The 13,322-nt window shown below is 47.5% G+C and overlaps 1 protein-coding gene across 3 annotated transcripts in view; it reads right to left on the bottom strand.

The window, feature by feature from the left end:
• agbl4 (AGBL carboxypeptidase 4) overlaps positions 1-13,322 on the bottom strand; it is a 369,255-nt gene that overhangs the window by 10,972 nt on the left and 344,961 nt on the right. For all 3 annotated transcript variants that reach the window (XM_041839343.2, XM_041839344.2, XM_041839345.2), the window contains exon 11: positions 1,265-1,427. In XM_041839343.2, the coding sequence (XP_041695277.2) occupies positions 1,265-1,427 (163 nt within the window). The remainder of the gene's footprint in view (positions 1-1,264; positions 1,428-13,322) is intronic.

The following is a 13,322-nucleotide window of genomic DNA, read 5'->3' as shown; positions in this document are numbered from 1 at the left end:
AATCTGAAGGAACATTTTCATCTATAGAGAATGTCTATTTAATCCTGAATCCCTTTGGAGCGTACAAAAGACTGTTCAATTAACAGGCCTGCTGTATTCTATTCTTCATCACAACAAAAGCAGAACACACATGCTCTCTTCCTCTTTTGTAAACAAAATCAATGGGGCAGGTGCTGCCTTCCCACTGTCACTACGTATCTGGTTGAACAAAAGAGCAAGGCAGCGCTCAGGTGGATAAGGGCTGACCTGACTCGTCCACATCTCAGCCCTGTGCTGCCTGTCAATCGAGCCAGGCCTCCAATAATGACTAGGAAATCAATAGGCTCTCGTCTGGCCCTAAATGAGGTTGTTACTATAGGGGCAGGCAGCGTGTGGATAAACGCTGGGGGATGGAGCACCAGTACAATAGACTGACATTATCACCGTCAGCCCTCATTACTAGGCTCTACAGACGGCTGTTCTGTTGCCTGGTGTACAGACACTGCCCAGATCATTTCACTGGCCAAGACAGCTGCACAGGGCTGGCTTTTGTCTACTCAGGAGCAGCATTGATTTGGAGAATCAGACCTTTTGTACTCCGGATTATCTCCCTCAAGAGGACACAAATTCAATCTGCCCACAGTGCCCAATCGCTGCGCACAGGCTGGGCTCTCAGGGAGAAAACGGATTCTGTTTTCGACACGTTTTGGTGTCCACAAAAACACAAAACACTGTTAGTGTTTGTACACTGGTTTGCTGGCTCAATGACATGAGCCTTTCAATACACGAGGCAACAAGCAAACAATCTACACAGAACTCTGCCACACACCTTCCTGGAACAGAACCTCACACTCAATTTCCCTTTAAACCAATCTGTGTTGCAGCCTGCATCCCACAAGTCCCAGGCACCAGTAATATACCCTCCCTTTGCAACCCTAGTCCCAGGCAACACAACACACAATCCCCTCTGTTCCTGTTGCATCTCTTCTCCTACATGGATGGACAGGGTGTATTGATGTAACTATCAATCAACTCTGACACCAATACAGCATGCTTTCTATTGGATGTGAAGCTCTGAAGTTTGGGGAAGTTAGTGGAGGGAGGAAGAGCGAGAGGGAGGAGACATACACGTGTACACGTGTCGTGAGCCCCATCTCTGTCTCTCTCCCTGATGCCTCCTCTCCTTTCTCCTCCATCAGCCAGCGGGGGAGGCTGGGAAGGCATGGGAGGAAGGGGCCCGGCCAGGCTCCCAGGGAGCCCTAATGACAATGAGAGAGAAGGATACAGGTGTCCTCGGTGTAGGGAACAGGCGACGTGCTCCCCGCTGCCATGTAGCTGTAGAAGGACACCTCCAGGGTGTAGCAGTAGGACGTGTCGTCCAGCAGGCCACCCAGGAAGCGCCTCCCGGTGCCAGCCTTCACCACGTCACGGTTAAACGACGTGTTGGACTGTGAAGTGAAACACACTGTTAATACAGAGTATATTCTACTATACCAACATTAATATCATTAATCAATCATTAGTCAGACAAGTGACAAAGCATATGTGTATAGAAGCCTAAACGAGTTTTTAAACTTTGTTTCCATTGAACATGCCATACAAATAAAGGCATTTTAATTAATTATATGAAGAGTGCCTTGGTCCTCCTTTCTTTTTGGTGTATAGAAGTATGTTGGTGAATTTCAATGCTTCATTCTAATAATGCCCACACAACTCATTGTGGTCTTGTTTTAATGCATATGATAGGGTGTCCAATCAAAAAAGCATTTTTGACCAACGGACGACATTTTTGTAGTATACTTCTAAGAAAACCAATGGTCCAAACATCATGTCTCTACCATAATCCGTTCAAAAGTTATTGGAGTTCTTAAACTTTTGGATTGACAGAATTAGGGTGACTAAATCAATGGAGGCCAGAGAACAAAAGTGGTCAAAAGAATTAAGCCTACTGGCTACCTGACAGGTCCACTTTCCCATTGAACTCGTTATCTTTCTTCTCGACTCCGCAGGAAGTAAAACAATATAGAGGTAAGATGGATATCGATTTTGAGACATGACATGTAGTATTTTCATATTTTAGTATACGCTTTCATATTAATTCGAAATTCCTGTTCTTTTTCGAAGATTTCTCACAAAAATAAGCGTATCTCTGAAATGTCAACGGAGCACTGAGTGTATACCAAGCTTTATATTTTCAAAGCCTTTTACATCATGTTAATTTAGCGTTTTGCAACCCGCAGAAACAACTTTGAAGACGACGACCACAAAATGTTAAATTATCAAAAGTTGTTACTGTCATGGTTTCGGCCGAGACTGCTCCTCCTCCTGGTTCGGGCAGGCTTCGGCGTTCGCCGTCCCCGGAGTACTAGCTGCCACCGTTGTATGTTTCGTGGTGTGATTGCTTTAGTCTGTCTTGTACACCTGTGTCTGTTTGTGTTCTGATTACGTGTCCTATAAGTTCCCTGTTTTGTATTAGTTAGATTGTGTGTTGTTGTTTGCCTGTCGTGCGGAGCTGCGTGTTTGTGCTCTGTTAGTTTTGTTTATTGTTTTACGCATGTTGCGTAATTCCCTCGCCTCCGTTTGTTTTCGAGGTCGTGTATTGTTTTGTTGCACTTTGGACTAGTAAAGTCTTTTTGGACGAATCCTCTGTGTCCTGCGCCTGACTCCTCCACCACATCCACATCGGTTCTTTTGACAGAACAACACACCAAACTATGGAGTCAGCAGGAGCAGCGGCGGCACCCAAGTCGCTGGAGGAGCGGATCAGCTATCAAGACACCATGATCCGGCAACTTGGGGCCGCCATGGACGAGGTGTCCAATACTCTGCGCCGGTTGGTGACTGGAGAGGTGCCTACGCCTTCTTACTCCATCCCATCTCCAACGGCCAGTCCTCCTCTCTCAGCACCGGAACCCAGTGGCATTCGGCTCTCGCTCCCGAGGGCATATGACGGTTCTGCAGCCGGGTGTCAGGGGTTCCTCCTGCAGGTGGAACTCTACCTGGCTACCATACACCCAGCGCCCTCGGGATACGAGAGCGTCTCCGCCCTCATCTCCTGTCTATCCGGCAAGGCGTTGGAGTGGGCCAACGCCGAATGGAGGGGAATAGACGCCGCTACCATCACCTACGCGGAGTTCTCCCGCCGCTTCAGGGCTGTCTTCGATCACCCACCTGAAGGGAAAGCGGCGGGGGAGCGTCTGTTCCACCTCCGACAGGGGGAAGAGGAGCGCACAGGAGTTCGCACTGGAGTTCCGGACGCTAGCGGCGGATGCGGGGTGGAATGAGAGGGTCCTCATCGACCATTACCGGTGCAGCCTACGAGAGGACGTTCGTCGTGAGCTGGCCTGCAGGGACACCAACCTATCATTCGACCAGTTGGTGGACATCTCCATACGTCTCGACACCCTGCTGGCTACCCGCGGACGTCCCGAGTGGGGGCCGACCATTCCACCCTCCAGCACCTCCGAGCCGATTCCCATGGAGCTCGGGGGTGCTGGCGCTAGAGAGAGGAGGAGAGAGAACCCGAGGGAGGCCACCCCCTGCACCAACTGTGGCCGTGGAGGACACACCGCGGCCAGGTGCTGGGGAGGGTCTCCTGGGAGAGGGGACAACAGGTCACGCACTGGGGAGTCATTTCAGGTGAGTAGGCGCCCCACTTACCCAGAGCTTTCTGTTGGTCACATGAGTATTCCTGTGAGATTTCCACAGGTGGCACCTCATTCCCAGCATAAGGCGCTAGTAGATTCAGGCGCAGCTGGGAATTTTATTGATCGGGCATTTTGTTATAGGTTTGGAATTCCCCTTCGGCCGGTAGAAGCCCCCTTTCCTGTCCACGCCTTAGACAGCCGGCCGTTGGGGTCGGGGCTGATCAGAGAAGTCACAGCACCACTTACTATGACGACGCAGGGGGGTCATGAGGAGATCATTCAGTTTTATCTGATTGACTCTCCTGCGTACCCCGTGGTGTTGGGGCTTCCCTGGTTAAGCACCCATGATCCTACCATTGCGTGGCAACAGAGGGCTCTTATGGAGTGGTCTGCCCAGTGTGTAGGGAGATGTCTAGGTGTTTCCTTAGGGGCGACCTCGGTTGAGAGTCCGAACCAAGTGCCCGCAATGCGCATTCCCCCTGAGTATGAGGACTTAGCACTCGTGTTCAGCAAGACGAGGGCAACACGGCTACCACCTCATAGACAGGGGGACTGTGCGATAAATCTCCAAACAGGAGCGGCTCTTCCGCGGAGCCGTGTGTATCCCCTGTCTCAAGAGGAGACAGCGGCTATGGAGACTTACATAGCCGAGTCCTTGGCACAGGGATACATACGGTCCTCCACTTCCCCGGTTTCCTCGAGTTTCTTCTTTGTGAAGAAGAAGGACGGGGGTTTGCGCCCGTGTATTGATTACCGTAGTCTCAATCAGATCACGGTTAAGTACAGTTACCCTCTTCCACTGATTGCGACTATGACGGAGTCATTACGCGGAGCGCAGTTCTTCACAAAGTTGGATCTCAGGAGCGCGTACAATCTGGTGCGCATTAGGGAGGGGGAATGGAAAACGGCATTTAGCACCACCTCGGGTCATTACGAGTATCTCGTCATGCCATACGGGCTAATGAATGCTCCTTCAGTCTTCCAATCCTTTGTTGACGAGATTTTCCGGGACATGCATGGGCAGGGTATGGTAGTGTACATCGACGACATCCTAGTGTACTCTTCTACACGAGCCGAGCATGTAGCCCTGGTGCGCCGAGTGTTGAGAAGACTGTTGGAGCATGACTTGTATGTCAAGGCAGAGAAATGCCTGTTCTTCCAGGAGTCCGTCTCCTTTTTGGGTTATCGGTTGTCCGCGTCTGGTGTGGAGATAGAGGTAGACCGTGTGTTGGCCGTGCGTAATTGGCAAACTCCAACCACTGTAAAAGAGGTGCAGCAGTTCTTGGGTTTTGCTAATTACTACCGGAGGTTTATTCGGGGCTTTGGACAGGTTGCAGCGCCCATTACGTCCCTGTTAAAGGGGGGTCCGGTTCGTCTGCAGTGGTCAGCTGAGGCGGACAGGGCATTTGTCAAACTGAAGAACCTGTTCACCTCGGCCCCGGTGCTGGCGCATCCGGATCCCTCTTTACCATTCCAAGTAGAGGTAGACGCGTCCGAGACCGGTATTGGGGCAGTCCTGTCACAACGGTCCGGCACGCCACCTAAGCTCCGCCCCTGTGCGTTCTACTCTAAGAAACTCAGCTCGGCGGAGCGCAATTATGACGTTGGGGACAGGGAGCTGTTAGCTGTAGTCCAGGCCCTAAAGGTGTGGAGGCATTGGCTTGAGGGGGCAACACCCTTTCCTCATTCTGACCGATCACCGTAACCTGGAGTACATCCGGGCAGCTAGGAGATTGAACCCTCGTCAGGCTAGGTGGAACATGTTCCTGACCCGGTTTGTTTTTAAGATCACATACATCCCAGGGTCCCAGAACGGTAAGGCAGACGCCCTGCCCCGGCGGTATGACACAGAGGAGAGGTCCATTGAGCCCACTTCCATACTGCCGGAGTCTTGTCTGGTGGCTCCGGTGGTATGGGAGGTCGATACGGAAATCGAGCGGGCACTGCGTGCCGACCCTACTCCCCCGAGTGTCCTGTGGGGCGGAAGTACGTTCCGCTCGAGGTTCGTGATCGTCTTATTTATTGGGCTCATACATCACCCTCCTCTGGACATCCAGGTATTGGCCGGACAGTGCACTGCCTTAGCGTGAAATACTGGTGGCCAACGTTAGCTAAGGATGTGAGGGTTTATGTCTCCTCCTGCTCGGTGTGCGCCCAGTGTAAGGCGCCTAGACATTTGCCCAGGGGTAAGTTACATCCCCTGCCCGTTCCACAACGACCATGGTCCCACCTCTCGGTGGATTTTGTGACCGACCTACCCCCTTCCCAGGGGAATACCACCATTTTGGTCGTTGTGGATCGGTTTTCCAAGGCCTGTCGTCTCCTCCCAATGCCGGGTCTCCCTACTGCCCTACAGACCGCCGAGGCCCTATTTACCCACGTGTTCCGGCACTATGGGGTCCCCGAGGATATTGTGTCTGACCGAGGTCCCCAGTTTACCTCCAGAGTCTGGGGGCGTTCATGGAACGCTTGGGGGGTCTCGGTGAGCCTTACCTCGGGGTACCACCCAGAGAGCAATGGGCAGGTTGAACGAGTCAACCAGGATGTGGGTAGGTTTTTGAGGTCCTATTGCCGGGACCGGCCGGAGGAGTGGTCCAGGTATATCCCCTGGGCCGAGATGGCCCAGAACTCTCTCCGCCACTCCTCCACCGGTTTAACACCTTTCCAGTGTGTTTTAGGGTATCAGCCGGTCCTGGCACCGTGGCACGAGAGCCAGATCGAGGCCCCTGCGGTGGACGAGTGGATTCGGCGCTCGGAGGAGACGTGGGACGCTGCCCATGTCCATCTGCAGCGGGCCATCCGTCAACAAAAGGCGAGCGCCGATCGCCACCGCAGTGAGGGACCGGTGTACGCACCGGGAGATCGAGTCTGGCTCTCGACTCGAAACCTGCCCCTCCGCCTGCCCTGCCGGAAGCTGGGTTGGCGGTTTGTGGGGCCCTTCAAAGTCCTGAGAAGATTGAACGAGGTGTGTTACAGGTTACAACTGCCTATTGAATACAAAAATATTAACCCCTCGTTCCATGTGTCTCTTCTCAGGCCGGTGGTAGCTGGCCCACTCCAAGAAGATGAGATAGGAGAGACCCCTCCGCCCCCTTTGGACATCGAGGGGGTCCCGGCGTACAGGGTCCGGACCATCTTGGACTCGAGGCGCCGGATGAGTGGTCTCCAGTATCTCGTGGAGTGGGAGGGGTACGGTCCGGAGGAACGGTGCTTGGTGCCTAGGAGGGACATCCTCGATCCATCCCTCCTGACTGAGTTCCACCGTGGGCATCCCACGCGCCCGGGTCCGCGTCCTCCTGGCCGTCCCCGAGGCCGGGGTCGGCGCACGGCTGAAGCCGCGCGTCAAGGGGGGGGGGTACTGTCACGGTTTCGGCCGAGACTGCTCCTCCTCCTGGTTCGGGCAGGCTTCGGCGTTCGCCGTCCCCGGAGTACTAGCTGCCACCGTTGTATGTTTCGTGGTGTGATTGCTTTAGTCTGTCTTGTACACCGGTGTCTGTTTGTGTTCTGATTACGTGTCCTATAAGTTCCCTGTTTTGTATTAGTTAGATTGTGTGTTGTTGTTTGCCTGTCGTGCGGAGCTGCGTGTTTGCGCTCTGTTAGTTTTGTTTATTGTTTTACGCATGTTGCGTAATTCCCTCGCCTCCGTTTGTTTTCGAGGTCGTGTATTGTTTTGTTGCACTTTGGACTAGTAAAGTCTTTTTGGACGAATCCTCTGTGTCCTGCGCCTGACTCCTCCACCACATCCACATCGGTTCTTTTGACAGTTACGAGAAACCTGCACCGTCATGTCAACAGAGCTCGTTTGTTGTATAGACAGGTTAGCTGACAAAGTCGCACATTGCTTCAATAGGGTCAGAAGTCCAATCAGTTGTGATTCTGGATGGCCAGATATGCTCGCAACAATGACACGAAGCTGCCATGTGGAGAATTGTAGGTGGCTCATTTCAGTTAGTTTTATCTTGTTCTTGATATCATGTCTTGTTTTGAGGTGTTTTTACTGATGTCACTTCTATGCTAATATGGCTCAAATTCACTAGCTAGTTAACCAACAACTGTAACGATGTATTTGAGAGACAACAAGTAACGGTAGCTAACTCCATTCCGTACATATGTGAGCAACCGCTGCATTCAAACGAGGCTGAAATGAAAACCATTGGGACTGTAGCGACTGTGTTGGCATCAAAATCAGGGGTGTGAACTAAGTTTCGATTCAGCGTTGATTGACATGGTAATAGACCAATAGTATTGGAGAAAAGTTGAAAAAACTGACCCTGCTGACGCTGTACGTTAAAGTGTGACATGTCATTATTCAACTCATTCTGTGCCGTACAGCCTATTTCCACCAGGTGTAGCGCTTCTCTCGCAGATTAAAAACAAGAAATGATCAATGGTGAGTGTGAAGTTAATTACTTGTGAGTTAATCAATAGTTAATTCAATCAATTGTAAATTTTTCGCATTTCAATGCGAGCCATAATGACTCTCAAAAACCGTGACACCCACAGTTTAATTGGGAAGATAAATGTAGCGCCGCCCTAAAAACCCTATTCAAATTCGACACAAACCTTCAAATAGGTATGTAATGAGACATTATATAAACTCTTTATAGTGTTTTATTTACATTTTAGAGGTGATAAGTTGGACAAATTGGGTGAAAAAAGCCGGTTCCCCACACGACATATCTCCCCCTTTCACTATGATGCAGTAGCTTTCGCTTCCCCACCCGCCATTTTTAGAAAGACCTGGCGGAGCTCCATTGCTTTCTTCAATCATGCAGAGACGGGCAGCATGAAGGTCTCGTCATTGACTTTGCTGGAAAGGGGAGAAATTGTGCTTTACAATGGTTGTAAGAGCATGGCGCTTGCAACGCCAGGGTTGTGGGTTCGTTTCCCACGGGGGGCCAGTGTGAAAATGTATGCACTCACTAACTGTAAGTCGCTCTGGATAAGAGCGTCTGCTAAATGACAAAAATGTAAATGTATTCATATTACAGTTGACCTGGAAGTATTACGTTTTGGGGGCGCTAAAATAAGGTCAAATGTACAGAACAGCGCGATGTACAAAAGTGCGTTAGCTACCGTTACTCATTGTCAAATCAAAAATCTAATCAAATTGTATTTGTCACAAGCTTCGTAAAGGAGGTTGGTGGCACCTTCATTGAGGAAGACGGGCTCGTGGTAATGGCTGGAGTGGAATTAGTGGAATGGTATCAAACACATGGTTTCCAAGTATTTGATGCCATTCCATTTGCTCCATTCCAGCCATTATTATGAGCTGTCTTCCACTCAGAAGGCTCCACGTGCATATAGGTAGGGGTAAAGTGACTACGCAACAGATAATAGATAATAAGCAGTAGCAGCAGCGTATGTGATGAGTCAAAACAGTTAGTGCAAAGGGGGGTCAATGCAGATGGTCCGGGTAGCTACAGTGCTCTGAAAAAGAATTTGCCCCCTTTCATATTTTTTATACTGAATGTTATCAGATTTCAACCAAAACCTAATATTAAAGCTGAGTTAATACCCTCTTATGGATCGGACCCTTTTTTTCAATTTCCGCCTAAAATGACATACCCAAATCTAACTGCCTGTAGCTCAGGACCAGAAGCAAGCATATGCATATTCTTGATATCATTTGAAAGGAAACACTTTGAAGTTTGTGGAAATGTCAAATTAATGTAGGAGAATATAACACATTAGATCTGGTAAAAGATCATACATTTTTCATCAGCTTTGAAATGCAAGAGAAAGGACAGACAGTGACGTAGGATTCTAGATTTAATTTAGATGTTGTCCACTAGATGGCAGCAGTGTGTTTGCAAAGTTTCAGACTGATCAAGGGAAGAATTACATCACTACATAATATTTTGTATCAAGTCTGCCAGCAGTTTTCCCAAATGTGCCGATTTGGTTTTCAAGTACATAACTATAGAGAACATATACAAATGCTATGGTAATACAAAATTTAAGTTTGCACACTCCCAGGAATGTCATACATCATGGATCATTAGCTTCCCTACAGAAAAGACACTAACCGTCACACATCTAGATGGCCGGGCGGGGTGGGTGTGGAGCCAGACGTCAAACTGTAGAACCCAGTTCCTACATTTGAATATAAAAATAGATTTTTTAAACAAAACTACACTACATTTTATCTCTGGGATCCTCAGGATGACAAATCAGAGCAAGATTACTGAATGTAAGTACATTACTTACCTTCAGAGGTGAATGTACCAAACCAGTTGCCGTGATAAAAGTGTTTTGTTGTTGTGCACTATCCTCAAACAAAAGCATTGTCTTTTTTTGTTGTTGCTGTAATAGCTACTGTAAATTGGACACTGCAGTTAGATTAACAAGAATTTAAGATTTCTGCCCATATAAGACCATTCCAGTCACATATCGCATATTGAGCAGCAACTGTCCCATATAAGGGACACCGATCCCGTAGAGGTTAAAGCAGTTCTGCATTCAAGAGTGGGCCAAAATTCCTCCAAAGCGATATGAGAGACTGATCAACAACTAAAGGAAGCATTTGGTTGCAGTCATTGCAGCTCAAGGTGGCACAACCAGTTATTGAGTGTAAGGGGGCAATTACTTTTTCACACATGGGAATTGGGTGTTGCATAACTTTGTTAATTAAATAAATAAAATAAGTCTCCATTTGTTTTGTTATTTGTAACCTCAGGTTCCCTTTATCTAATATTAGGTTTTGGTTGAAGATCTGATAACATTCAGTATAAAAAATTAGTAAAAATAGAGAAAATCAGAAAGGGGGCAAATACTTTTTCATGGCACTGTATTTGGTTAACTATTTAGCAGTCTTATGGCTTGGGGGTAGAAGCTGTTCAGGTTCCTGTTGGTTCCAGACTTGGTGCAAATGTACACTGAACAAAAATATAAATGCAACATGTAAAGCATTGGTCCCATGTTTCATGAGCTGACATAACAGATCCCAGAAATGTTCCATACGTACAAAAAGCTTATTTCTCTAAAATGTTGTGCACAATTTTTTTTTACATCTCTGTTAGTGAATATTTCTCCTTTGCCAAGATAATCCATCCACTGACAGGTGTGGCATATCAAGAAGCTGATTAAATAGCATGATCATTACACAGGTGCACCTTGTGCTGGGGACAATAAAAGGCCAATCTAAAATGTGCAATTTTGTCAGACAACACAATAGAGCCCCACAGTGGCGGTGTCATAATACCCATAAAACCTAGCGGTCAAACAGGGAAATGGTTCCAATCGTTTTTCCACCATTCATTTTTCCCCATAGGGAATTTTAGAAACACTTAAAATAAGGGCTGTGTTTCGTGTAGGCTTACCCTGGCGTGGCGTTATGATAACCATGTTAATCTCTCTCGGACAAGGTGACTTTCATCAATATATTAGTCTCTATTTACAGATTCGAAAATGCTAATTAGTATCAAAGTAGACATCATACAAGACTACAAATCTCTGCAAGCTCCTGCACTTCATCTCTAGCAGACACCTTTGCTAACAGGTATTGTGTCAATTTAAAACTTGCACAAGACAGTTCGCAGAATTGTAAATTTAAAGACATTTAACCAATGTATTACTACATTTAGCTGACATTAGATAGTTAATCCAGAGATTCTTACCTTTGCCTTGATTCGGCAGTCTCGTCCAGATCATCATGGCATTTGTAGTTCTTTATGATAGCCACATTAGCAGCTAATTAACATTTCATTTTGGGGGGGTAAATACAGATGAATATATTAATAAAAGTCAACTTGTCCTAGAGAGATTGACATGGTTATCAAAATGCCATGCCAGGGTAAGCCTACACGAAACACAGCTTTTATTTTAAGCATTTCTAAAATCCTCTATGGGAAAAATGAACGATGGAAAAACAATTGGAGTCTTTTCCTTGTTTGACCACAAGGTTTTATGGGTATTATGACTCATACTGTGGTACTCTATGCCACAGATGTCTCAAGTTGAGGGAGTGTGCAGTTGGCATACTGACTACAGGAATGTCTACCAGAGCTATTGCCAGAGAATTGAATGTTAATTTCTCTACCATAAGCCACCTCCAACGTCGTTTTAGAGAATTTGGCAGTATATCCAACCAGCCTCACAACCGCAGACCACGTGCATGGCATCGTGTGGGCGAGTGGTTTACTGATGTCAACGTCGTGAACAGAGTGCCACATGGTGGCGGTGGGGTTATGGTATGGGCAGGCATAAGCTACGGACAACGAACACAATTGCATTTTATCAATGTCAATTTCAATGCACAGCGATACAGTGACGAGATCCTGAGGCCCCTTGTCATGTCATTCATCCCCCACCATCACCTAATGTTTCAGCATGACAATGCAAGGGCCCCATGTCACAAGGATCTGTACACAATTCCTGGAAGCTGAAAATGTCCCAGCTCTTCCATGGCCTGCATGCTCATCCGACATGTCCCCATTGAGCATGTTTGGGATGCTCTGGATCGACGTGTACGACAACGTGTTCCAGTTCCCCACAATATCCAGCAACTTTGCACAGCCATTGAAGAGGAGTGGGACAACATTTCACAAGCCAAAATCAACAGCCTGATCAACTCTATGCGAAGAAGAAGTGTCGCGCTGCATGAGGCAAACAGTGGTCATACCAAATACTGACTGGTTTTCTAATCCACGCCCATATTTTGTTTTTTCAAGGTATCTGTGACCAACAGATGCATATCTGTATTCCCAGTCATGTGAAATCCATAGATTAGGGCCTAATGAATTTATTTCAATTGACTGATTTCCATATATGAACTGTAACTGTTCATTAGTTGCGTTTATATTTTTGTTCAGTATATTTATCTTTTCAATAAACATTGGAGACGACATATACAGTGCCTTCGGAAAGTATTCAGACCCCTTGACTTTTTTCACATTGTTACGTTACAGCCTTATCCTAAAATGGATTAAATGAATAAAAATCCTTAGCAATCTACACACAATACCCCATTATGACAAAGCGAAAACAGGTTTAGACATTTTTGCAAATGTATTAAAAATAAAGTATTCAGAACCTTTGCTATGAGACTTGAAATTGAGCTCAGGTGCATCCTGTTTCCATTGATCATCCTTGAGATGTTTCTACAACTTGATTGGAGTCCACCTGTGGTAAATTCAATTGATTGGACATGATTTGGAAAGGCACACACCTGTCTATATAAGGTCCCACAGTTGACAGTGCATGTCAGAGCAAAAACCTAGCCATGAGGTCGAAGGAATTGTCCGTAGAGCTCCGAGACAGGATTGTGTCGAGGCACAGACCTGGGGAAGGGTACCAAAAAATGTCTGCAGCATTGAAGGTCCCCAAGAACACAGTGGCCTCCATCATTCTTAAATGGAAGAAGTTTGGAACCACCAAGACTCTTCCTAGAGCTGGCCACCCGGCCAAACTGAGCAATCAGGGGAGAAGGCCCTTGGTCAGGGAGGTGCCCAAGAACCCGATGGTCACTCTGACAGAGCTCTAGAGTTCCTCTGTGGAGATGGGAGAAACTTCCAGAAGGACAACCATCTCTACAGAACTCTACCAATCAGGCCTTTATGATAGAGTGGCCAGACGGAAGCCATTCCTCAGTAAAAGGCACATGACAGCCCCCTTGGAGTTTGTCAAAAGGCACCTAAAGACTCTCAGACCATGAGAAACAAGATTATCTGGTCTAATGAAACCAGGATTGAACTC

Source organism: Coregonus clupeaformis, chromosome 20 (assembly GCF_020615455.1).
Source record: "Coregonus clupeaformis isolate EN_2021a chromosome 20, ASM2061545v1, whole genome shotgun sequence".
In the NCBI taxonomy this organism is placed as follows: domain Eukaryota; kingdom Metazoa; phylum Chordata; class Actinopteri; order Salmoniformes; family Salmonidae; genus Coregonus; species Coregonus clupeaformis.
Note: the sequence above shows the minus strand (reverse complement) of the source record. Positions and strands in the feature narration are given on the sequence as shown.